This window comes from Medicago sativa, chromosome 6, assembly GCF_051527215.1.
Source record: "Medicago sativa cultivar Bolivia chromosome 6, Bolivia_mono, whole genome shotgun sequence".
NCBI lineage: Eukaryota > Viridiplantae > Streptophyta > Magnoliopsida > Fabales > Fabaceae > Medicago > Medicago sativa.
The window spans coordinates 52,795,784-52,823,115 of NC_140754.1; the positions used below are offsets into that span (position 1 = coordinate 52,795,784).

Sequence of the window (27,332 nt, forward strand, 5' to 3'; positions counted from 1 at the left end):
AAAAAAAAAAAAACTTGTTATATAGTACTGCAAGTTAAATTGGAATTAAAAGCGTTACTCCGTGCTAAATTACTGGAAATGAGTTCATATTATTCCATTCATTGATTTAGAACGATTTGAATTTACATTTGGAATGTGGTTATTGTATGTAAACCCTATTCTATATTAGTTAAACCATGGCTATAGTGAAATTCTACTTCATTTACGATATTTAGTTTTTTTAAAATTTTATTTTTTTAAAAAAATATATGTTAAAAAAAAAAACTAGGAATGAAGGTTTATTTTTCTAAATTAATTTAAAAATATGAGTTCTTTAAAAAAAAAAGTCTCATCTACACATAAAATGAATTTTTAATGCATAGGATGAGGTGTATTTGACACCTCCAACTTTATAGTTCGAACCAATTAGTTCTTTAAAGAAAAAAGTCTATATTAACTTGTTATGGCTCCAACTTTTTTGTTTTGTTTTTCCTTTTTATCAATAATATATAGGATGAGGTGTATTTGACACATGATATTTTAGGGTGCCAACATATATAACTGTGATGTCAAAACATCGTATTATGGTGACTTTGGGTGCTAGCATAGTTGAGATTTCAACCGTCATAACCGATGTATGTCTCATTCATAATTTATCAAAAGAAAAAAATTATGATTTATTATACAATGGGCCATTTTTTCATACTATGCCTAAGGCCTGTAAATCTCTAGCAATGGCCCTAGACAAACATTTTGAACCATATACCGCACACATTCCAAGCCATGTCCTCCACAACCCAGGTGACTCACACATTTGCTTTATTAAATTGATAGTAGGTAATATTACATAGGCAAATTGGTCTCGTGACATTAAGGGTTGCATATTCCATTGATGTGATTTTATTTGCAGAGTGCAAAGATTAAGACAGAGTGTTTGATGCTGTCGCCTTCATCGTCACGTTTTAAAGTCAAACCGATTGCTGCAGAACTACTTCTGCAGGTAAGTTTTTTTGGATCAATTTGAGATACCATAACATCCACTTTAATTGCTGGAAATGTAATTGAGTAGGCTGCTGCATATACAAATCTTTAGTTAAATTACCTTGCAAAAAAGCATTATTAACATCCATTTGATGTAGTGACCACCCATGATCTAGTGCCAAAGTTACCAATCTTGCTTTGCAACCAACTAGATTTGTATTTTCTGGTTTTGGTATAAGTGTCCATGTTCCATTCTTTAGTAATGCATCAAACTAGCTTCTCTCCAATGAGGAATTTTAAGAGCCTAATTGATTGTTGAAAGCTCAAGGTTTTCCTTAAGATCATGTTTGCTAGCAGCGAAAACCGTATTGGGTTTAAAAATATTTTTTTTCGATCGAGTGACTAATGTTTTGCTGAGTTTGATGATTAGAAGTAGTAGCGAATAAATTAAAGATGGGTAAACAGTGCTTTTAGCCCCTGTAATATAGGTCACTTTTGGGTTTAGCCCCTGTAAAATTTTTTTTTTAGATTCCACCCTCATAAAATTTTTTTGTTTTGGTTTTGGCCCCTGACCCCCTTGAGTCAGCAGAATCTTTGACGTGGCAGGCAACGTCAGCAGATTCTGCTGACGTGGCGCGCTGAATGTAAAATTATTTTTAATTTTTATTTTTTTATTGGAGGTACACGTGGCATTTTCGTTTTTTTTTTTTAAAATTTTAAAAAAATATTAAAAAATTCTGGAAAATTGAAAAATTAATAAAAAAATTTAAAAATTCTGGAAAAATTAAAAATTAATAAAAAAATTTAAAAAAATATTAAAAAATTCTGGAAAATTGAAAAAAAATTAAAAAATTCTGGAAAATTGAAAAATCAATAAAAAAATTGAAAAAAAATATTAAAAAATTCTGGAAAAATGAAAAAAATTGAAAAAACGGAAAAAATTAAAAGAATCTGGAAAAATTAATAAAAATAAAAAATGACTAAAAAAATAAAATAATCCAATAAAATGAAAATAATGAAAAAATTCTGGAAAATAAAAAAAATTCTGGAAAATATTTAAAAAAATTTGAAATTGTCAAAAAAAATTAAAAAGATTAATCATTCGTAGTTTTCGAAATTTTGATTAGCTCAGATTTTTTCAGTGTATTTTTTCCCTTATTCTCGGTTTATAAATACACAAAAGTTTCCGGTTTATAAATACACAAAAATTCTCGAAAAAAATACTAATGAAAATTTCGAAACTTCGAAAGATACATAAAAAACCTAAGCTCGGTTTATAAATACACATATTTTTTCCCTTATTCTCAGTTTATAAATACACAAAAATTCCCGGAAATTTTTTGAGAAATACTAATAAAAATTTCGAAAATTTCATTTTTCCAGGAAAATTTCATTAAAAAATTTCAAAATGAAATTTTCCTGGAAAAATGAAATTTTAATGGAAATTTTTGAAATTTTTATTAGTATTTCTCAGAATTTTTAAAATTTTCGAAATTTTTAAATATTTTCCAGAATTTTTTCATTACTTTTCATTTTATTGGATTATTTTATTTTTTAATCTTTTTTTTTTTTATTAATTTTTCCAGATTTTTTTAATTTTTTCCGTTTTTTTAAATTTTTTTCATTTTTATTAATTTTTCAATTTTCCAGAATTTTTTAATATTTTTTTATTGATTTTTCAATTTTCCAGAATTTTTTAATTTTTTTTCAATTTTTTATTAATTTTTCATTTTTCCAGATTTTTATTAATTTTTCGATTTTCCAGAATTTTTAAATATTTTTTTCAATTTTTATTAATTTTAAATTTTTCCAGAATTTTTTAATTTTTTATTAATTTTTCAATTTTCCAGAATTTTTTTAAATTTTTTAAAAAAAAACGAAAATGCCACGTGTACCCCCAATAAAAAAATAAAAAATAAAAATAATTATACAGTCAGCGTGCCACGTCAGCAGAATCTGCTGACGTCGCCTGCCACGTCAAAGATTCTGCTGACTCAAGGGGGTCAGGGGCCAAAACCAAAACAAAAAAATTTTATGAGGGTGGAATCTAAAAAAAAAAATTTACAGAGGCTAAATACACTGTTTACCCATTAAAGATTGAAATGAAACAGTGTTTTCTCTACATTACTTCTGTACCTTTGTATTACTTCGTCTTTACATCTCAATCAGATACCTATCAATATATGGTGGCATTTAGCCTGCACAAGCAAAAGACTTGTGCATGTGCACAAGGGAAAATATTAAGGACAGCTGGCGGTAAAAAACCCACTTTTTACCTGCTGGAATATTTTAATGTAACATATTATATTATATATTATTCCATTTATTGTTTATGCTGCTCACACCCCCCTAAAAAACCACCAGTTATCAGCAATTACTTGTAAACCCCATGCTAAAATTGAAACATGTAGAGTAGTAATTCAGATTTTCCTTTAGCTTCACACGTGAAACACCATCCTAAAACTCATTTTGAGCTTCGTTTCCCTTCTCCTTCATGCTTAACATGCTTCTTCATCTCCATAGCCACCCATGCTCTTGATATTTCCAAATATGCTTTCTCCTTCATGCTTAACTTAAAGTTCTTCTCCATCAACAAAATTGTTCAACATTATTTCACCTTCCTTTATTGATCTGGAAATTGCAGCTTAGTTTTTATAGATCTAGATTCATTTTCAACATAAAGGTATGAATAAAAATTTGTTTATCATTTTAAATGTTTTTTTATGATATATGGTTGTTGTATAGTAGTAGTGTTGTTGGCGAATATAAGATTCTAAGATACCATAACTGAAAGAATAAATAATGTATTTTTGAGTTAGTTTTTGGTCAATGAAAGAGGGTAAGAAGCCAACAATGGCTGCAACACCAAGTTTGTGAGATGGTGTTGTGCATGGTCGTGCTTAATTTACACACGACCGTGCTTAAACTCATTGGAGATTGGATGCATTTTGTTTACTATCACCATGACGATCGTGCTTAATAATGACACGGTCGTGCTTGTCCTAATGGAAGTAAATATGGTTGGTTTGGGCTAGGTTTTTTGAGACAGATTTTGAACTGCAATCGAGCACGGTCGTGCGTTTTACTGACACGGTCGTGCCAAAATTCCATGCATGAAGTTAAAATTTTGAATGTTTTGGAGCACGGTCGTGCTGATTATAGACGCGGTCGTGCCTGACATCCTGGAAGTAATTGTTTTTGCTTTCTACTAGTATTGCTATGTAGTGTTGTATTTGTCTGGTTCCTGCAATTTTGTTCATGTAAAGGTAGTGTGTGTTTTGGTGAATTTGTGATTGTGATTATTTAAATCCATGTATGTATGATGAACAGGAAGATGGATATTCATGAAATTCTAGAAGTTTTCGGAATTCCCAATGTAAGCGACATAACTGGTGGATGCAACCTTAATGCGGAAGGTTCAGAGGTAGAGGTATGTTGATGTGATTACATTATTGTGTAAATTATTTTTGAAGTTGGCGAAAATCGTAGTGTAATTCTGATCAGAGGATTGTTAATTACTAAGTTATTTTGCAATTTTTAATGTACAGGACATGGACAATAGCTCTTGTTCGGAGAGTGATGTATGTTCCTCGGATGAAGATGTCGAAGACATTTACAGTTCGTTGTATGGGTGCAACTTTGACGATGAAACGGCGGTTGATTGCATGGCTGACCTTGACAGAATTAATTTTAAGGAAATAGGGTCGGATGAAATCATGCGGTACCATTTTCAGGATCGTTTAGTTGCATTCAAGTTTTACAATTTGTACGGTTGTGTACGTGGATTTTCCGGTAGAAAAAGCCGTGTTGTTAAGAACAGGGATGGCGATGTTGTTCAACAAACCTTTGTTTGTCATAGAGAAGGTTACAGGGTTGGAAGTAATGCTGCCGATAGGAAAAGAGAGCAGAAGGCAACTAGTAGGTGTGGTTGCATGGCAAAAATTCAAGTACACGTTGACGCTGGTAGCGGTCGATGGTACATAAAATTTGTTGACGATATTCACAATCACACCTTTTTGGATGGGAAGTATGAGGGAATGCTACCTGCACATAGGAAGATGAGCGATTATGACAAATACCAAATGAAAATGATGAGGAAAGCTGGCATTCCTACGTCACGCATCTATGGTTTTTTTGCTTCACAGGCTGGTGGATTTAAAAATCTTGGATATACAAGAAGAGACATGTACAACGAGCAATTCAAGAACAGGGAGAGGAAGAGTACAGATGCAGAGGATGCAATTGATTTCCTTAAGGGTTTGTGTAGTACGGATGATATGATGTTTTGGAGGCACACAGTTAAAGAGGATGGAACACTTCGACATTTATTTTGGTGTGATGGGGTTAGCCGTATGGACTACTCGGTGTTTGGAGATGTTTTGGCATTTGATGCTACATATCGAAAAATTAAGTACAACACACCGTTAGTTATTTTTTCCGGTGTGAACCATCATAATCAAAGTATCATATTTGGTAGTGCGATTGTTGGTGATGAAACTGAGGACACTTACGTGTGGCTGCTGCAACAATTTCTTGAGGCAATGGGCGGGAAGGCACCTGTGTCAGTTATAACTGACGGAGATCTATCAATGAGAAATGCAATTAGAAGAGTATTTCCACATGCTCATCACCGTTTGTGTGCCTGGCACTTGGCTAGAAATGCAACGAGCAATATAAAAAATCCAAAATTTGTCCCGAAGTTCAAACGGTGTATGTTCGGTGATTTTGATATTGAAGAGTTTGAAACTATGTGGGATTTGTTGGTTGCAGAGTTTGGGTTGGAAAATAATAAGTGGATTCGTGAGCTGTATGAGAAGCGGGAGCAATGGTCAACTGCCCATATCCGTGGTAGATTTTATGCTGGTTTCAGAACAACCTCAAGGTGTGAAGGTCTTCATTCTGAATTTGGAAAATATGTTACCGTCTTGTCGAATTTGGTGGATTTTTTACAGCATTTTTTGCGGTGGCTGAATTATGTTAGATACAGAGAAATTGAGGCGGATTATGCATCTTCTTTTGGTGACCCCGTTTTGCAAACTCAACATAGAAAATTAGAGAAGTCAGCTTCAAGAATATATACAAGGTCAGTGTTTAAGCAGTTTAGGCCCGTATTGGAGAGATCTAGTCGGTGCAAAGTCGAAGGTGATGTGCGCAGTGGTTCCATTTTTACCTATAATGTTTTCAAATACCCTAGGGATGATATTCATTGGATCGTGACATTTTGCCAAGAACGGTTAACATTTAAATGTTCATGCAAAAGATTCGAGACATTTGGTATTCCTTGTGAACATATCTTACATGTTCTAGTGCATTTGAACATTGTTGTACTGCCAGAATGTCTCGTGATGGAACGATGGACCAAACGTGCTAAAGATGGAATCAATGCTCAAAATGCTAATAGTTCAAGTCACCGTGATCCTGCATTTGTAACTACGTATGTGATGTTTGTGGAGCGATGTAAGAGGATGGCCAATGCCGTGTTGAAGTGTGGAGATCCTGAATATATACACAAAACCATGGAAATGATTGAAAAACACACCGAAACATTGGAATCATTAAGCAGGGGTGAAGTTGATGAATTGCCCGTGGTCGGTTCAGTGACAGAAAAAAGTTTAGGTAATCCGCAACGGCTTAAGAAAAGAGGTGGAGCAGCAGCTGCGTCTTCATCTCGTAATGTAAGTGGAAAGAAAAAGCGGAGTTCGCCGAAATGTGGCATATGTGGATGTAAGGGTCACAACCGGCAGTCATGTCGTCTACGAGAAGACTTTAATGTACAATCACAGAATCATTCATCACATATCAATGATGATCAAGGGTATGCTGAAGACTCGGAAGATTGGAACACACCCATGGTAAGTGTGAAGCCGTTATTATCTAATGTTTGAAGTTTCTACTGTTTAAAATTTAAATGGGGATATTAGCGTCAACATTGTAAGTAATTTATTATTGTTCGAACAACGTAGGATTTGAATTAAAATTGAAGATTGGAGGAGCACGATGAATTTTGAAGTATGATGTTGCGTTGAAGATGTTCGTAACTGATGAACCGGAGAATGGTGTATGATGACCCTTCGACGAAGATGTTAGTGAACTGTTGTTTGTTTAAATTGATTCTTGTTTTGCGTTTATTTAGGCGTGAACTTATGCATTTTTATTAATCTGTGATATTATGTTGTTGGAACGTGTCTAATTTGATGTGGATTGTTTAATATGTACACGATATCAAAAGTATTTCGTGAATATTTGAAGGTTTGTGTAAAACGTTGTTTGTTTGGGATGTGTCTAATTGCCTGCGCCATCTCTATTGTTAAGCAATTAGTTGTTAATATGTGTACTGGGTTATGAGCACGACCTTGGACACAAACGACACAGGCGTGCTGAAGGAAACTTTTTACATTCGTACTTAACACGGGCGTGTTTGAAAGTGACACGGTCGTGTCAATATACTATGTTATAAGTTGATCCAGAATGGGAATAGAAGGCACGCCCGTGTGATATTTTATCACGGTCGTGTCAATATATTATGTTCTAAGTTGATTCTGAATGGGAATAGAAGACACGCACGTGTGATAGTTTAGCACGGTCGTGCTCATGAGTACTGATGCTAATAAAATTTATAGCTGATAATCAAGCACGACCGTGTTCATATTTGGCACGGTCGTGTCATTACATTTCGAATGGGAATAGAAGGCACGCCCGTGTGATAGTTTAGCACGGTCGTGCTTATGAGTACTGATGCTAATAAAATTTATAGCTGATAATCAAGCACGACCGTGTTCATATTTGCCACGGTCGTGTCATTACATTCTGGTCATTAGTTAGTACTGTGAATGGAATACACACGATCGTGTGTAAATTGGGCACGGTCGTGCTACATGATTTTTTACAAAGTTGTGACCACAGCATGCACAGACGTAAATAAAGCCACATACAATTTGGAATCATTTACAATACAACCTGAACAGACTTATAGATTATGACACCAACAAAGATTTACATATGAACTTAAACAAACTAGTAAATTGAACACAATTAAGTTTTGAACAGAATTTTTGATAGTGCATGTTCAAAGAAACTTATACAAAATTCAAAGAGAACCCAACATAACAGTACCAGAAGTTGATGAAAGAAACGTAAACAAAAGTAGCATTAGCAAGTTCAAAATAACCCAACATAACAGTTCCATAAGTCAACGCAAGAAACTTAAATAAAAGAACCAGTAGCAATCATCCAAGAAGCATAAGCAAGCAAAAAACCTATCCTCCCTACTCCGTAAGTCACGAACACAGATTCCAAACATTAGACTCCACCTGGAGGTTGGTATTCAATTTTTAGGTGCTGCATCATTAGGTTGAGCATATGTTGTTGCGTTTGGTTGTCCTGCCTCATCTGCTGCACCTCAGCCATCATCATTCCACGCCATTCCTGCTCCTCTTCATAATGCCTTTGATGCTCCATCCTCATCTGTTGAAGGTCGGCCCTTGTCCCTTGAACCTCAGCCTCTATCCTTGCACGCCAATCATGGTCTTGTTGAACCTCCGGCAGCGGTTGGTCTTCCTCCTGGTCATCAGCCTGTACGTCATCTCCATCATGGTGCTCTGCAGGAACTTCTGTACCTAAATCGCAATAAATCCAATTTTCTACACTTGATGTGTCAGTCCTATCAGGATTTGGCAATAGAAATGAGTCATGGTTCGTAACCCTCAATTGAAATTGTTCTCTCTTCCCCCCACTCACATCCTTAATCATTTTCATTTGAATCAGTGTGTCAATATTGATTCCATTGCAACCATGAAGTGGATGTTCATCACGATACACTTTAATATTTAACCTCTTGGCCATGAACTCTATCGGTCCCCCCACCACAATCTTACCACTGTCCTGTGTCGCAACAGACGCCATATGGCTTAAAAGATAGTAACCTGTGTTTACTTGTTGCTTGTTGACCATAGCTCATAATATGAACAGTTCATCGGTCCTAACCGTCCCCGTTTCCTTTCGACCGAATACGGAGCAAGCCATAACCCTGTGAATGTAGCGGAAAACAGGGTTGTGGATGGAACTAGCCTTAGCAGATTTAGGCACAAATTTCCTCATCCCAGTTATTTGATGCCAAAACTCATCAGGATCATAATTCTCAGGCTTTGTGTTCGGGTTATGAGAATCGTGGATGAGTCCCGTGCTTGCGAACCCCATCCGTTCACAAAATTCAGTTAGTGACATGCTAAATTCACGGTTATCCAGGCTAAATGACACATTGTTGTGGTGTGGGTCATCAACATTATCTTTATCTTTTGTAAAACACAAGGTACTAAGGAATTCTAGGGTAAGGTATACCTTTGTGGTGTATGAATGTCCTATAAATCTCCCCCATCCTATGTTATCAACCAGAATCCTAATATTTTCTCTCAAACCTAAAGCATCTAAAGTAGTTTTATCGGGATACCTGCTCATTGCGAGTCCTCTTCTAGCAAGTATGTTGAACCTCTCCCTTTCTTCCGCTTTCTTTAGGATAATTCCTAGTTCGTATGGCTTACCCTTCTTTTCCTTGCCATCAGAAGAGCCAGCATCAGTAGCAACTTCCTTTCCCTTGGCATCAGCAACCTTTTTCTTCTTCGCACTAGATGAACCATCATCACCCACATTTTTCTTCTTGGCATGAGAAGAACCATCATCAGCAACCTTTTTCTTCTTTGCTTGAGATGAACCATGATCAGCATCATATGAAGCATCATCAACAACATCATCCTTTCTCTTTTTTGTCATTTTTTAATTTCACAAAAGGAAGAAAAATTTGGTTTTGGGATAAAAGTTTGGTTTTTAAGATTGATTTTGGTTGGGAAAGGTTGAATTGATGTTGGGTTTATAGATTGGGGATGAGGATTTGTGTTTGATTGATGTTTAAACTTGAATTTGGTTGGTTTTAAGTTAGGGTTGGAGGGTACACGAATTTGGACATTTGTTTGAAGATTGGATGATTTTTGATTGTGGTTTGGATTGAATGTGTTATACTTGTTGTTTGTTGTTTTTTTTTGTTAAGATTTGGTGAAGTTAGAAGTTGTTTATATGGAGGTTGGGTTGGAAGAGAAGTGGATGGAGGTTAATGGAGGTTTAGGTTTTGATGGAAGTTGAATGAGTGGTGGTGAGAATGAGGAACGGTTACCAAAGCCAGAATATTGATATATATTTATGCGAAACGCACACGATCGTGTTGTATATTGACACGGTCGTGCGTATAGAATCTGGTAAGAACAATAAAACCATAGATTTTCCAGCACGACCGTGCTGTATAATGACACGGTCGTGCATAGTTGTTATTGTAATACATAAAACCAATGTCATTTTCAAGCACGACCGTGTGTAAAAATGACACGGTTGTGTTTACACGTACTTGAACTAAAAAAAAAATGTTAATAAAATGAAAAAAGTGGTGGCTGGGGGTCGAACCCATGTCCACCACCTCGTTACTTTGGCAAGGCATACTTTTAGACTCATTCATAACCATTAAGCCACATGGGCGCGCTTTCGTTATGTTATCAACTTGGGATGTATATAAACATTCATTTTCTTGTCATAATTGGAATTGCACGGTCGTGCTGTATACTAACACGGCCGTGCTGCTTTAAAATGGATGCACCTTTTAATTCTATGCCATTTCCAAGCACGACCGTGTGTAAAAATGACACGGTCGTGTTTACACGTACTTGAACTAAAAAAGCTTCAAATGTTAATAAAATGAAAAAAGTGGTGGCTGGGGGTCGAACCCATGTCCACCACCTCGTTACTTTGGCAAGGCATACTTTTAGACTCATTCATAACCATTAAGCCACATGGGCGCGCTTTCGTTATGTTATCAACTTGGGACGTATATAAACATTCATTTTCTTGTCATACTTGGAATTGCACGGTCGTGCAGTATACTAACACGGTCGTGCTGTATAATGACACGGTCGTGTAGGGAACGTATTCATTGAAGGTTCATTTTGGTCTCATGATTTCAAGACAATAATAAAAAAATGCTAAAAAACAATGCCTAATACATGCATGTGCCTTCCAATTATATTAAAGTTAAGATTCTTACAATATTCAAAGTACTATAATAGCTATATATATATATATTTATTTATTATGGATTTGATTACAATAGGTATAGATTACAGTCTATTAACGATTGGATGGCACATACCTTTGCTTTTGAATACTTTTCCTACACCATGCATATGTCTTTCAACTGCCATGGCAGAGATTCTCAAAACTGGATGCTCCCTCACTCAACCTTTAATTGTTTTATACATGGGTTACAACTTAACTTCAATTGCCTTGTACTATAAATACATTCACATTGTTACATTTGAGTATACCACTACTCAACTCTTTCTTCCTTTCCTTAAAAAAAAAAAAACCAACTATTCCACTATGGCTCTCACCCATACACACAATCATATACAAGTTATGATTCCAGATTCCCCAGAGGCATTTTTTGGTGCAGTCAAATTATCGTTTAAGGTACATTTCTCTACCCCTATTTTAACAACATCCAAAATTTATTTCGGCTTCAGCTGTTATCTTCTTCCTTATATTTTAGTATCTAATATTTTTGTTATATTTTTATTTTTTCAGGCACGCGTTGAAGTTGATCCGAGTTTTGTCGAGGCATACACTAATGATTTTGATGACGTGTGGAACGTTGTCACACCTTATGGAAATATCGTAACACTTGAGTTAACAAAAAACTTCTTTAATCCAACTATAACCAATGGTTGGAATACACTGCAACAATACCACAATTTCCCAGCCAACGTGGATGTAATTTTTGCTTATTATGGAATGAATTTATTCAAAGTCCACGACTTTCGTCAAGTCAATCTATTCTGCCAACTGCCTGCCTTTCACAGTAGAAGTTTGAAGCGAAATGAAATTAAGTTTTTTGATGTTCAATTACGGGAGGGTCTAACAATGAGAAACAAGCTGGTAAAGTCGACTAGACTTTCTTCATAATATTAAATATTGGTAACAATTATTACATATTCTTTTAATAATATATTAATGTGATTATTTTTACTGTGCTTATGCAGAAGTTACCTTCGGACTTTAGTCAATACATCGAACATAATATATGTGGAACTTTAATGTTATGTGGAGATAATGGAGATCATCAGCTTTTCAATATCGTTTCAAACAGTGATGGAAACTACACTCCAAACTGCAGAGCAAAAATAGGACCAAATTGGAATAGATTTTGTCGAAATAATAATTTTCAAAGTGGTAGAACGATTAGATTTAAGTTTGTCCAAAATAATTTTGATGTATACCATGTTTTTATTTTAATGTAGTTTATAATTATCATTTTAATGCCACGTTTTAATGTAATTTTGATGTATGTCATGTTTTTATTTTAATATGTAAAAGCCACCATCAATTTTACCCAATATATATAATAAGTTACAAGAAACTTAACAACACGGTCGTGCGAATAATTAGCACGGTCGTGCTTTTTTAAACTGGATGCACCATTTATCATATGCCATTTTCGAACACGACCGTGTTTATATATGACACGGTCGTGTTTAAACGTACTGGAACTAAATAATGAAATGATACCAAAAAATGGACTGTGAATGGCACGGTCGTGTTGTATACTAACACGGTCGTGCGCAAATGTTCTAGACAACATATATTAACCTACATTTTCTGTATCACGACCGTGCGTTACAATTGCACGATCGTGCTAATATCGTGCTAATAGTTCTGTATCGAAGCAACCTTTCATACATCATTTCCTGGACATTATACCATAGGTAAACGTGAAATAATATAAATAAGGTCAACCAAATTGTGTGTTCATCAACAATCATTACAAGTAGTTAATCAAAACATATGGGCCCTGTAAACAACAATCATTTCGTCGGTGATTAACATCGAAATATATGGGCCCTATAATCAAAACATAGTAATAAAATTCAAAGTTCCGATAAAACCATAAGCGCCAAGGATATTTCAGCTTCCGATCAAACCACTACTTCACAACAATAATGGTTTGTTAGGAACCTAACGACAACACTAATCGTCGTCTATGTGGATAGGTTCATTAGCCGGGATATCTATGGTCTTCAAATATGCGTTAGTCTTTTCCATAACTTCGAGGCGCAAATTGTTGTGGTCCCCAATGAGTAAATCAGTTGCAATCTTCATCCTTACCGCCTTCTCATTCAGCTACATATGATAACATAAAGTAATTAATCAACAGTTAAACTAGAAAAGGAACATTGACTTTACTGTAAACCAAACGATCTCGTCAATGCATCAACCTTTAATCTATTAGTACTTACCGGGTGAATCAAACAGTTCGGGTGGAATAGGTGTTCCATGTTCATCCAGTGTATCACCCATACCCCAGAATTGTCCCTGTATGGACAACAACTTAAGTTATCTCTAAAATCATATGCCCACCATATCAAACAAGCATAAATATATAACAAGTATAGTACCATACCAGCTGGGAGGATTGGGCATTCCTAGAGTAGCTTCAACAATTTTGTTGTACTGAAAACCAATGTCTTTATTGCGAAACACATTGCTATACCCACCCGTACGCACAATGTGATACAGCAACACCCCCTATAATGAAGTTTGCGTCAGCTCATAAAGTAAAAAACTAACGAGACATATATATTTAAATAGTTTAATAACACACTGACCAGTTGTTTGACTTTAATTTGTCTGGTTGAAGTACTTATAAGTGGACAATTTGAGTCAAGCCGATAGGTGATCATGGCTTCAACATCTACAACCATCAGGAACCATTGATAATCTGGGGCAACCCTCAATGGAATGTATATCTGTACAAAAATATGGTGCATATAATCCAATGGTGTGTTGTAGACTTACAAACTTCAAATAATCCAATAGTGTGTTGTAGACTTACAAACTTCAAATTTGGGAAAGGAGTCATCCAATCTTTGTACTTTTCTCTTATTTGTGTGACGCTGAGTCTGTCCTCCAAGTCAAACTAATTGTAAACAAAATAAAATCAAGTCTATTGCATGAATACTTTTTTGATTACATAGCTTATAAAAAGAGAAAAATTAACTAGAGTTTTGTAAGTTCACCGCAAACGAAGGGGGTAAGGTCCACACAGATTGCTTATCAACTTGGTTACGTGTGATCCTTGCAGCAGCTAATGCAATTGCCTTCGAATATAAATTTAATAACAGTAGTTAATGTCATTATTATCAATTAATGTAACTTTTAAGTTGATTTGGGTTCATACCACTTCATTAATTGGTTCACCAGGCCTCAGGCACTTAAGTTCAGCTCTTGATGCCGTCAGCCCCATTGTCCATACAAGTCTCTCGTTTCTCAAATTACTATCAGATGCATGATGAAAAAGATAGGTGCACACTTGTGCATCTCTAACAGCAAGTCTTTTCAATTCTATTGAGATTGGATCAGCTGTATCCTTTCCCTGAAATGTTACAAAAAAAAATAAATTGTTATATGCATGTAACCAATTTACGTCATTATCATATTACATGTTTGACGTAAACATAAGTTTAATAACATATTTTTTTTACCTTTGACGTTTCCCCCACCGACTTCTTTGCTCTTTTGGGTGTAGCTTCCTCCAGTTTTACCGTGACCTTCTTCTCGGATTGAGACAGTTTGGAACTTGTTTTCAACGAACAACCATCTGTTGGATTTGGTGAAGGGGTTTCTTTAAACAACTTTTTGTTTACACCATCTCCAGAGAATGTTGGAGGTGTCTGAATATTTCGCGTGTGTCTTTTGAAGTCGCTACGACTTACAAGCATAGTTTGTTTCTCAGTCTTGTAGCTCTTGGTTGGTGTATCTTCCTTCAACCAATAACCAGGAACGACTGGTCTCTCAACAGATTTTGAAACATTCCTCTGTAACACACTTAGGTCAACATTACAATCAGTCATACTTTCCACTCCAGCGAACACGCTGCTGCTACACCCAAACCTCCCTCCCCCGAAGTAGTCATCTTCATTTCCAGATTTAGAACTCCAATCCATGTCAGCAAGTTCCTTTTCGAAACGTTCTTGTTCAGTAAGCAAGTCTCGGTCATTAATTGGTTGCTTTTCAAAGTTAGTGGAAGCGTCTTTTACTTGTGAAACTGCAATAACTTCCAGAGCTTCAACAGTGGCTTGAATGGCAAATAGAGAACCCCGTAAGCCTACCACCTGATCCGTAATTCCCTGTTATACAACAGAAATAGTTAATAGCAATCAACATTGCTGACATAGTACCATACTTGAATATAAAATACGTATACCTTTTCAACTGTGTTTTCTTTATTAGCCATTTCAGACACAATTAGTTTCAACCCTTTGATCTCTTCCATGACATCTTCTAGAGTTAATACTTTTGCGGACGATACATCAAAGTCATCTTCGCCGTCCATTGTATGTTGTCTACAAGAAACATTTGTTTTCAAATGTGTTTTATTATTGATTTGTTCAAAAAACAATATAATTAACATGAACTTCGTACATCACATAAGCAATATTTAGTAACATTTGATTCGTCATTGTTTTTTTTATCTCTTTCACAAAAGCTAAACACAGAATATCTAACACGACCGTGTCGTAATTTAGCACGACCGTGCCAGTAAAAAGTCACACCAGCAGACCACAAGTCCAGTATCTTTTGACACGGTCGTGTCAACTACAAGCACGGTCGTGCATATGCTACAACACCAAATTATAGCTTATTAGAAGATACAATTTTTTTGTTAATAACATCATGTTATACATTCACTCCTAAAATAAAAACACATTAGATCATACAAAAGGATCCTTCAAAAAAAAATCATACAATAAAAATAAATCCTTTTTATTAGGTGTTACCTATTTTAATAAAGAACTATTTTTTCCTAACAAGTTATAAGAACATCAACAAAAAGGACACTAAAAAGAGGATAATGTTAACCTTATACAAAAATAACGTAAATCCTTTTTCCTTTTATGAGATATTAGCTATTTTCTTCCTTCAATGACTTACTTATTTGTTGCTATTTTCATCCTCCAAATGACTTAACAAAAACTTATTATCTTCTAATACTTATATAATATTAAAAAGTGATTTTAAGGAAACTTTGTAAGAGCTTTATCAATACACAAAATGACTTAACAAAAAGTTTATTCACACACTTACCTTAATGTAGGAGGATGTTGAAGTTCTTCATGTTGGAAATCAGTTTCCTCAGCCATTGTGTTCAAATATTGTGTTTCTCTAAGATTTTCTGATATGTTAAGGTTACAATGGATAGAGAATAATGAGAAACTTTGCTTAAGCATACACAGAAAACTGTGCAAAAGGGTACCCTATGATGTGTCTCACTCTCATTGGTCCATTGGTTATTAAAATACCAATATATGTCTTATGTTATGGGTAAAGAAAAGTGTCATTTTGGCATTTCACTTGCAATCTCACGTGTAACCTAATGGCCAAAAATATGGTACTAGGTTCTCAATCTAATTAGTGGGCCCATGTAGTTACATGTAGTCACAACCAACTACCATTTTATAAAAAAAATTATTAAATCAAATTGTACTCAATATTATATTTTCTTCCCTATAAATACACACACTCAGTTCTCAATTTCTTACACAATTACTCTCTTTCTAACATACTAAATTTTCATTCTCAACATGTCAACTCAACCATCGGCGCCTGGACCAGTAAAGTGCACCGTCAAGTTGGAAAATGATGGTTCTGTCCACGACGCTTGGTACTTGATACCAGTCGAGACGCTATCAGAACTATTTCGCTACTTCAACGAATATTTCATGAGGTACTATGAACCAACTCGTAGGGTGAAAAAAATTTACTACATAACACCATACTACTCGTTGGAAACTGTCCATAACGATTGGAAATTAATCTACGATGTCAAGCAGCTCGAAACCGACCGTGAGGTTGAAAACATGTTTCGATGGAGGACAAACGTAGAGGACCCTTTGTATTTGTATGTTACAAGTCAATTATCCAACTAGTAGATCCCACCAATTATTGCTATCCTACTCAATGTATCGTATTTTTTTTTTATGTATTTTAGCATTTGTGATGTGAACCTCATGTAATCGTTTAATTATCGTTATATTATCATGTTGTCTTTGCAAGAAGTTTTACAGAATTCAATGTTGTTTTGTTAAGCTCCCTCAACAAAATTCAAATATTGTTGTGGTAAGTACATTTAAATCATCAGTTGAGGTGCCGAAATTGATATACATAATTTGTGGTCAAAACATTGATGTAAATCATCATAAATAATAAAAAACCAACAATAGTTTTTGTAAAAAAACAAAATAAACAACAAAAGTATAAATGACATAAGTAAAAAAGTACATTTAGTTTTCATACCTTTTCTTCATGTCCATGACCACATCCTGTCATAATTGTTACATTCCTATTCTCCTTCTTTATAACAATTATCTTCATGAAACCTTTGCCCCAATAGATGATAAGAACGTTGATTTTTTCCACTACAAATGAATAAAAAAAATATATTATGCAATATACTATGTTATGTAAATTCATTTTATCAGACCTAGACTAACAAAATTATGAGATTGTGCTACTAAATATAGACTTTTTTATAAAATTATTGGTCTGTAAATTAAATGTTAGTATTTAATATCCAACCAACAAATGATAAATGTTAATGGTATGGTTACACCAACCAAAGTCTGTCAAAAATATTTGATTACTACAAACCAAAATATAGAAGAATCTCCTTTTTATCTACTATGTACTTTTTTCCTTGTACTACTACACATGGGAGACAGCTTTTTCTATGTCCAAATCACAATCCAAAACAGCTTTTTCACTCTAAGGTACCCATGAAAACTGACTTTCTGTCAACACTGTTTTGTCCATTGGATAAACCAGTGTCTCATGTACTTACTCAATTCAAATCAAAATAATTTTGGTTCCCACTTAGATTTTGGCCAATTTTTCCCTCTTTGCTTTTGGCCAAATTTCGAAATGCTTAATGTAGGGTTTAAGTGGCAATATTTTGTAACTAATAACATAGTTAAATAGGTCAGTAAATAAATAAGTCACTTAAATAACAACCACAATAATATAAAATTACATCTTAATGTAGGATCTAGGTTTCGTTACGCGCACGGTCGTGCTTAAATACAGCACGGTCGTGCACTAACTGACTGAAATATACTACTACATATGAGCACGGTCGTGCACAATTATGACACGGGCGTGTTATCAAACACTGGTAACAACCTTCTTTTCAATTAAAATATACACACGACCGTGCACGATTATTGCACGACCGTGCATGAGATACTTAACTTATAAACCTGAATGGAAAACTAGCCTAAATACAAATACCATAGTAAATTTGACCTGGAGATTAAGCACGACCGTGCGTAACATGAACACGATCGTGCATCACTTCACTGGTTATTAGACACGAACGTACTTCACAACGACACGACCGTGCTTAACATCATTGTTAGCAATCCAGCTGCTTGTTGTTCTTTATTCTCAGTGAAGATGATCTTCAGTTTGTGATGAATGCTAGAGAACCCAGAACCAACACAAGTACAACAATTAAAAATTTGATCTTACACATTGAACATTTTGCCTTTCTCAAATCTTCCTTCAATATAGACAGCTCATAGCAATGGTTTTCTTTGACAAAAACAATATCATCCATTAATCTCTTGTGAACATGTAGTGATTCATTCCTAACTTCTCTTTTTATTTCCAACATTTGTTGGTTACATTCTTCAAACTGTTTTTGCAGGAATAATAATTCAATCTCAGATTCCTTCTTCACAAGCTGAATGTCCTCTTCAATTAAATTTTTCATATCCACCAATTTAGCATCCAATTCTTTATTCAAAGCATCAAACTTCATAGCTTGATCAACTAGTACACACTCTAATTCATGTTCTAAGGTATAATTTTTAGAACCTAAATTCGTCAACTTACTTTCCAGAACTTGGGTTGAATCCTTTTCACATCCAATTGGTTCACACCACTTGAAAAATTCACACCTTTGTTTGCTTTTGTTTTTTTTGTTGCTGTTCTTGCAAACGTAAAACAGCCGGTTTGGATTTTCATTAGTCATCGAAACCTTTATCGCTGCTATTTTGTTACAATGGCATACCTTGTTGGCATATTTAATCCAGCTCTGTCTCTCTCCCATGTTGCTTGCTGAGCCCTTTGAGACATTCATGGTTGCACTGTTACAATCAAATAATTTTCATGTTCAGTCAATCAATAAACCTAAAAAGCAAACAATCAATTATAATAACATTTACATTTCATCAACTTCCAACACAAAGTGACAGAATTTCTGCAACTTCTTCAACTACCTTTAAACTACAATTTAACAATATTATAGAACCACATATCAAATTAAAGTGAAATTCAACAACACAACAACTTATCTTACATATCCGAAATTGAAGCAACAAATTACCAAATCAAACTGGAAATCTAATTCAAAAGTAAATCCATAAGGAATTGAATAACAAGAGGATAGGAAAAAGTTATTACAATGGAAAACTTACAAGAAATTGAATGAATAACAAGAGGATAGGAATTGAATGATGAGAAGAAGATAGGAAAAAGTTGCTCTTGCTCACTTCAAGAAATTGAGAACAAATTTGGAATTTGGTTTAAGTGTTCTTATGGATCTTAGTAGCTCAAAGTAATAAATGCAATATATGAAAGTAATTGGATCCCCAATTATTATTTCAACCATATACCCTAACCCTAACCCCTCTCATGTGTTTGGATTCGAAAATTGCGAGGTAAATGAAACCAAAGGAAATAAAGGTAGATGGAAAAAGACTTGTATGATATGTTTGTTTATGAAGAGTGTTTGGTTATATATAAATAGGATAGATGTAAATTTATTTAATAGCTAAAATAATCATCATAATTAAAATAAAGCCTAACTAAACAAATTATCTTGCAACCCGAAACCTATCTTTTAAATGTGTTTCTCAGCCAAGCCAAATGTGTCCAGAGCAATTTTCAAAACACGAATCATAAATAAATACTTACTCTCTTGTTCTTTGCTCAGCTACTCAAATAGGTATGAGTAGCTAGACTTTACTATGACAGAATAGGTATGAGTAGCTAAACTTTACTATGACAGAATAGGTATGAGTCAATGCTGATCAACCATTCAAAGCACACCCTAGGGATCATCGACAACATCATCAGATCTTCAAAACTTTTGATTAAGATCTAATAACGGAAAAGAAGTTAGTAAATACCCAAGCTAAAGAAGTGTGTTGTGTGATCAAATCTAATAAAAAAGCAATAAAAAATAATGTATGATGCAGTGATATTCAAATACCTCATACAATTAAATTAGTTGTTTTGTTGTGACTTGTGAGCATTTAGAAGAAAATGTAAAGAGTCAAAGGATCCCTATTGAATTCATCTAAACAAAGATGTCAAAATCAGTTACTAAAAAACTTGAACTCACAAATTCACTAGGCCCCAAGATCTAAGTGATAGCATTGTCTTGGGTTAGATGAAGAGGACTCGAACACAAGTTTTTTCGTGAAGAAAATTAAATAAATTATTCACATGTGCAAGAAAGCTCATGAAGTAATCTAGGAATCAAAATTAACCACACCAGAATTCTTCACACTTTAGAGTTATTTCAAAGTAAATGTCATGTTTTTGTGCGACCAAACAATTACATACAGTTAAGGACCTGCATGGTTTCAAAAGCTTCAAATGATAAAAGGAATTGAGGTGTCTAACCTGCTAGGATAGTAGGATAATCAACATAAAAATCAAAATGATATACAATGAACTGTCTTGAGGCAAGCCTATAAGAGAAGTCAAGTTCAAAACATGTTTAAGCAGACCAATTTGACAAAATATCTGCTAAAACCAACCAATTTAGGGTTTTGAGGACTTGTATAAGCTTTATATAAGTTATGAGGTTAACTTCATTGGAACATAAGTCCATAAATAAAACACGAAAAACTATCTTGCTCCCTTGGTAGTATGTTATGATGACATGCAATTGAAACTGTTATAAGAGCTTCTGACATAAGTTATAAACACAGTATGATAGAAAATTAAATTTTCGTTAACGTGTATAAGTGTCTCAAAGCATCGTTTTCCATACTATTACTAGCATGTTTCTGGAACATTACACAGATAGACTGACTTGACATGTCTAATAAACGAATCTCACTTATAACTTACTATGATGAATTTTAAAAAGAAGATCAAATAAAGTCCAACCCAAATAGAAGAAAAATAATTGTGAAAATTAGAAAAATGATGAATTTGAAAATGAATATCAAATAAAGTCCAACCCTAATAGAAGAAAAAAATTGTGGAAATTTAAAAAAAATGATGAATTTGAAAAGGAAGATAAAATAAAGTCCAACCTTAGTAAAAGGAACAAAATTGTGAAAATTAGAAAAATTATGATTTTGAAAAGGAAGGACAAATAAATTCCAACCCTAGTAGAAAGACCACAAAACGAGTGATGAAACTCACAACTCTTATCCTAATGACAACATTCATTGACCTAAACTACTAAAAAGACCTCAAAACGAGTGATGAAACTCAAGATTCTTACTCTAACTGAAAGAATCTTGGAGTCAAAGTAGTTGGATGAACGTTCAGGGACTAATCGAACTTCTTATCGACTAACCAATCTTACAACTCCAACCCTAATGACAATATTCTTTGACCTAAACTACTACAAAGACCTCAAAACGGGTGATGAATCTTGTAGTCAAAGTAGTTGGATGAATGTTCAACGACTAATCAAACTATTTATCGACTAATCAAGCTTACAACTCTAACCCTAATGACAATTCTAACCCTAATGACAATATTCTTTGACCTAAACTACTACAAAGACTTCTTAACGAATAATCAAACTCAAAATTCTTACCCTAACTAAAATAATCTTGGAGTCAAAGTACATGGATCAAAGTTCAATGACTAATCAAACACTTTATCGACTAATCAAGCTTGTAACTCTCACCCTAAACTACTTCATCGATGTCTGAACGACTGATCAAACTCACAACTCTTACCCAGACAAGTAGAATAATATACGATAAGTATTTCGATGAATGTTTAATGCCTAATCAAACTATTCACCAACCTATCTTGCCGACAACTCTAACCCTAACGACCATAGTGTTCGAATTAAACTCACGCCTTAACTGCATGATTCCTCTACCTAAACTAGTTCAAAGATGTCACCAAGACCGATCAAACTAGAAACTCTTACCCTAACTGGAAGAATCTTCGAGTCAAAGTACTTGGATGAACATTCGTTGACTACTCAAACTCTTGTTATCGATTACCCTAGCTTGCATTTGTAACACTGTTGACATATGGTAATTAATCAATCAAGATATTCACTACGTGGATTGCACTAAAACTTTTTTATCGTTTTAATTGTAATTAACGTTTATTACATCATAAATCTAATTTAATAATAATATTTTCTAATGCCAAAACTAACTTATAAATTCAATCTACATAAAAATCACAACTATTTTTTATACACATTAAAATTTAAATAACATAATACTACATTATTTAATCATTAATAAGAAGATAGTTCACCGGCTAATGAAGCAACTTACAACTCTAACCGCAATGACATTATTTTTTGACCTAAAGTACTTCAGAGAATACTAGACTATATTTATATGGACCAAAAACTTATTAAACCCTCATATAATCATTAATAGGAAAATTATTTAATCAGTTAATATAATGATTTAATCATTTATGTTTTAATCATTTTATTTGTAATTAGGCTTTATTTTTGGTACATGTAATTAGGCTTTAATCTATAGATATTACAATAAAATCCATTAAAAAACAAAAATTATATAGCTATTGTGTACTTTGAACACTGTAAGTCTCTTAAACTTACTATCATTGGAAGGGAACATGCTTGTATGAGACATTGTTGTTTTGCATTTTTAAAATATGGTATTAAAAACTTTGATTAAAACAGAACAATATACTCTTGCACGGTCGTGTCACGTATACAACACGACCGTGCCTTTCAGTTTACATGTCAGCACGACCATGTCAATATAGAACACGATCATGCCTTTAAAATAATTAAAAAAATCTCAATTATATACATGTGAACTTGTTTACTTGACGAACGCGCCCCATGTGGCTAAATGGTTACAGATTTGTCCTTGCAAGTTTGAGGGTTTGGGTTCGAGTCCCCACAACCACTTTTTTGGTCCATTCATTACCTTTTTTTTAGTCCAGTACAAATACACACGACCGTGTCATACTTACACACGGTCGTGTTCGAAACGTTTCATACAACCACTTTTTTGGTCCATTCATTACCTTTTTTTTAGTCCAGTACAAATACACACGACCGTGTCATACTTACACACGGTCGTGTTCGAAACGTTTCATAATTAAATGTATGTGCATCCCTTATTTTTAATCATTTATCAATTATGTTTTAATGATTTTCATACTAATGATTTGTTTTCATTTATGATAATCATTTTCATATTAATGATTATTAATGATTTGTCAACAACCCACAATTCCACCAACTCACCAAAACATTTAAACGTGTCTCCTACCTCAATCTTCTTCTTTTACTTCCTTCTTATTATAATTCCTTCTTCTTCTTCCTCCTGCAGCGCCAGAAATCATCACCATCATCAACCTTAGGTTTTCCCCTTTCGAAATCTACACTCACTATTAGGTAATTAACCTCCATTTCTTTCTTTCCTTTTACTTAATTTCATGCAGTTGGTTGCTTTTTATTGAATGTTGAAACACTACATTGATAGAGATTGTTAGGTTCTTTTTGCTTTCATTATTCTTATTAGGAATGAGTTTCTGATTGGTGGGTATTGTTACTCCTGTTTGTTTCTTATATGGAAATGGGGCTTCTGATTAATTGTTATCAGGAAATGTTAAATACTACTATTTCATTTTTTTTTTGCTGCTTATGAATCTTGTGTTTCTATGTAAATGTAAGTGTAAATGTACCCATAACCTTAACCCTAGTCAAAAGAAAAGGGGCTTTTTTGATTGTTGTTACTAGTACTGCCATATGTGTGTGTACAATTAATGTATGTAAATTGTTACTACTTTTTGTTTTGCGACATGAACAGAAATTTCGAAAAAATGGCTTCTAAAGGAAAGGGTGTTCATGTTGGCAGCACTTCTTCCGGAACGCAGAAACAGGGTAGACTCAATGAGAGGGAACTTATTCTTCACAAATCTGAAAAGGTAAGGTACAGTATGCTTGTGAACAGAGACGTTGTACCAAATAGGTACCCCGATTCAGCCGCTCTACAGGCATTGGGTATAGAGGACAATGTCACGACATTGATTAGTAATGTAGGCTGGAAAGATTTCGTAGGCGAGACGCACTTCGCCTTCGAAACTAGTACACTTGAATTTTTAAGTACCATCTCTTTTGTTCATGATACAGACAATGACAAAAACCCAAACCACACGGTTTCATTTAGTTTGGGCAACGTGGAATATAACATGTCCCTCACTCAATTTAATGACATAATGGGCTTCGATAGCACGGGGATCATTCATGATAAAAAGCATCGGCATTTTGACAAACAAGAGTTTTGGTTTAAAATAACTGGCCGGAACCGTTTTAAAAGCAAAACTGCCAAGGCCAGCATGATACAAAACCCTGTTTTCAAATACTTGCATAGAGTTATGGCATGCACCATTTTCGGTAGGCCGGAAACTGCAACTGTGAGGTCTGATGAGCTATTCCTTTTATGGGCCATGATTAACAAATGTCCCGTAAACACTGGCTACTACCTATTAGACCATTTGGCATATGTGGCGGCACAACCAAAAGGTAAGATAGTGGCGGGGGGATTGGTAAGTTTCATTGCATGGAAGCTGGGAGCGAGAACTGCAACACAAGAAATTGGCATTGACGGGAACTATGCCATTGATATCGATTTCTGTAAAAATATTCATATGGTAAGGGATCTAGATGGGGAAAACAAGACATTTATATTGATGGTATTCGACAAAGATTCAATCTTGTTGCCAGATCCATCTAGAACTGACGTAACAAATCCAGCAAATTGGCTTTATATGGATTTAGATTCACAGGTACCTAGAGAGCAGGCTGGCAGAGATGAAGAAATGGGTGATTACCGGGAGGAGCAACAACCTGCGACTGGAATGAAAGATGACGATGATAATTGGCGTCGAAGAATGGAGGCGAAGGCTGACAGGACGTATGATGAGGTTGCATGCATCAAACGAATGCTTGCAGAAACGATGCAGCGACTCAACTTCCATTATCCTCCACCCGGTCCAGAATCATAAACTTTAATGCTTTGTGTGAACAATGATCCAAATATAATTATGTTGTAAATTATATTAGCTCTGAACTTGTTGAACTTGTTTGCATGTTAACAAAACACATGGCTCGTGCTAGTAATTGGCATGCTCTGGTATGTTGTGCACATTTTTATTTCACTAATGATTGTTGGTTCTACTGGATATGGCACCTGATACACACACGACCGTGTCTAACTCAAGCACGGTCGTGCAGCTATTGCAGACAAAACACCAGTCACTTTCTGTCTTTCTTACACGACCGTGTTATTACACGCACGGTCGTGCGTCTGTCCCAAAACAATTTCAAGGCAACAACCAGTGGTTTAAGGCACGACCGTGTCTAATTCAAGCACGGTCGTGCAGCTATTGCAGACAAAACACCATTCACTTTCTGTCTTTCTTACACGACCGTGTTATTACACGCACGGTCGTGCGTCTGTCCCAAAACAATTTCAAGGCAACAGCCAGTGGTTTAAGGCACGACCGTGCCTATTTAAAGCACGGCCGTGCGAACCTTCCACTACTTTTTCAAATCCAACTCCAGTCACTTTAAGCACGACCGTGTCATTATAAAGCACGGTCGTGCTCACCTGTTATTGCTTTTTTTTGTTTTTTTTTGGGACATTTTAGCTTTCTATTAACTTTTATAGTTTACTTTTTTTAGTATAAAAATTGTCAACTAATTTCCAAATAAAATAACATACAAAAATATTAATTTCCAAATAAAATAATATCTAATTATTTGTTAATTCAATGTTACATCTTAATATTATTAATATAGTTTACTTTCTACATAATTTCCTTCTATTAACTGTACAATAAATAATACTCCAATGTTTAATTTCTGATACCATAATTTCTCATAATTCAATCATTCATCATTGACTTACAATATTTTTTTGGTAGTGATTGACTCACAATATAAATAAACATTATTAATATTATGTTATACCAACAAAACATCTTATAATTTCTCCAATTTATTTTTCCAAAACATCATAATTCTTCATCTTGTAATTTTTCCAAAACAATTTTACTACCCAAATATAACACCCAATTTATTCATCTTATAATTTCTCCCATTTATTTTTCCCAAAAAATTCAAATCCAATTACAACCGTCCAATTTAATAAAACAACTTCTACTAATTTTCAGATTTTTCAATATTCAATTCAATTGAATTTGAATTGTCAACAAATAAATAAAATTATGCATGGAAAAAATATTTCCTATTTTCGGGCCAAGAATATTAAATTTGGCAGCCCATATATAAAATTTTACTCACAAATGTCAAGCCCAAGTCCAATACAAACCCCACCAAAAAAATTGCAATATAAAATTCAGATTTAATCAAAGGAGTGGGTCCCGCGTGGGACCCACATGCCCTCTCTCCCTTTGTGGCAGCAGGTCACCCATTTCTCAATCCAAACAAATCTCAACCGTTGGCATTAAAATAATAATATATGAACGGTCCAGATTTGATTTGGGCCCACAAAATGCACAAATTTGTGTTGTGCACAAGTCTTTTGCTTGTGCATTGTAAATCCCACCATCAATATATACAATATAGACTTGATTGAAAGGAAAGTTGTTTCTAGGATCCGTAAAAATCTATTTTTCATAAATGTATCAGTAGACTAAAAGTTGTTTCTAAAATCTATTTTGCCAGAGGTACGTGGACCATGTACAGAGGGAGGTCTAGCTGATCGATAGCACCGGAGAAAGACTTTTACCAGTGGTTCATTTTCTTTTTATTGTTGACTCATTACTGTTCTATCTACTTTCTACATGTATTTGCTGCAAAGACTTTGTTTTAATTGCTTCATGTAAATATGGTAAGGACTCTTCTATGAGGTTTTCACTCATTTTAGTGATTTTTGTTCCAGCTCCATTATGTTAATAAGTGTTGCGTCTCTTTGAAAATTCTGGAAGAAAGAGTGTCGTTTTAAGGTCTTATGTCTCTTTGCAAATTCTTACACAGAGAGTGTAGTTTTAAG

General features: G+C 34.4%; 1 protein-coding gene and 2 long non-coding RNA genes across 3 annotated transcripts; 2 read left to right on the forward strand and 1 right to left on the reverse strand.

Annotated features, from left to right (window-relative positions):
- Window positions 1–838: 838 nt before the first annotated feature.
- On the forward strand, window positions 839–27,270 carry LOC146915606 (uncharacterized). The gene is made up of 2 exons (XR_015014676.1): window positions 839–979; window positions 27,005–27,270. It is a non-coding gene; the product is annotated as an uncharacterized LOC146915606 (long non-coding RNA).
- Window positions 4,295–7,141, forward strand: LOC146915607 (protein FAR1-RELATED SEQUENCE 5-like). The gene is made up of 3 exons (XM_085718005.1): window positions 4,295–4,390; window positions 4,509–6,812; window positions 6,924–7,141. The coding sequence occupies exons 1-3, from the start codon at window positions 4,295–4,297 to the stop codon at window positions 6,933–6,935; spliced, it is 2,412 nt and encodes an 803-aa protein (XP_085574131.1). The 3' UTR covers window positions 6,936–7,141.
- LOC146915608 (uncharacterized) lies at window positions 13,680–14,268 on the reverse strand. Its single transcript, XR_015013380.1, has 3 exons — window positions 14,070–14,268; window positions 13,886–13,969; window positions 13,680–13,799 (listed from the first exon to the last, which is right to left on the reverse strand). It is a non-coding gene; the product is annotated as an uncharacterized LOC146915608 (long non-coding RNA).
- Window positions 27,271–27,332: the final 62 nt, after the last annotated feature.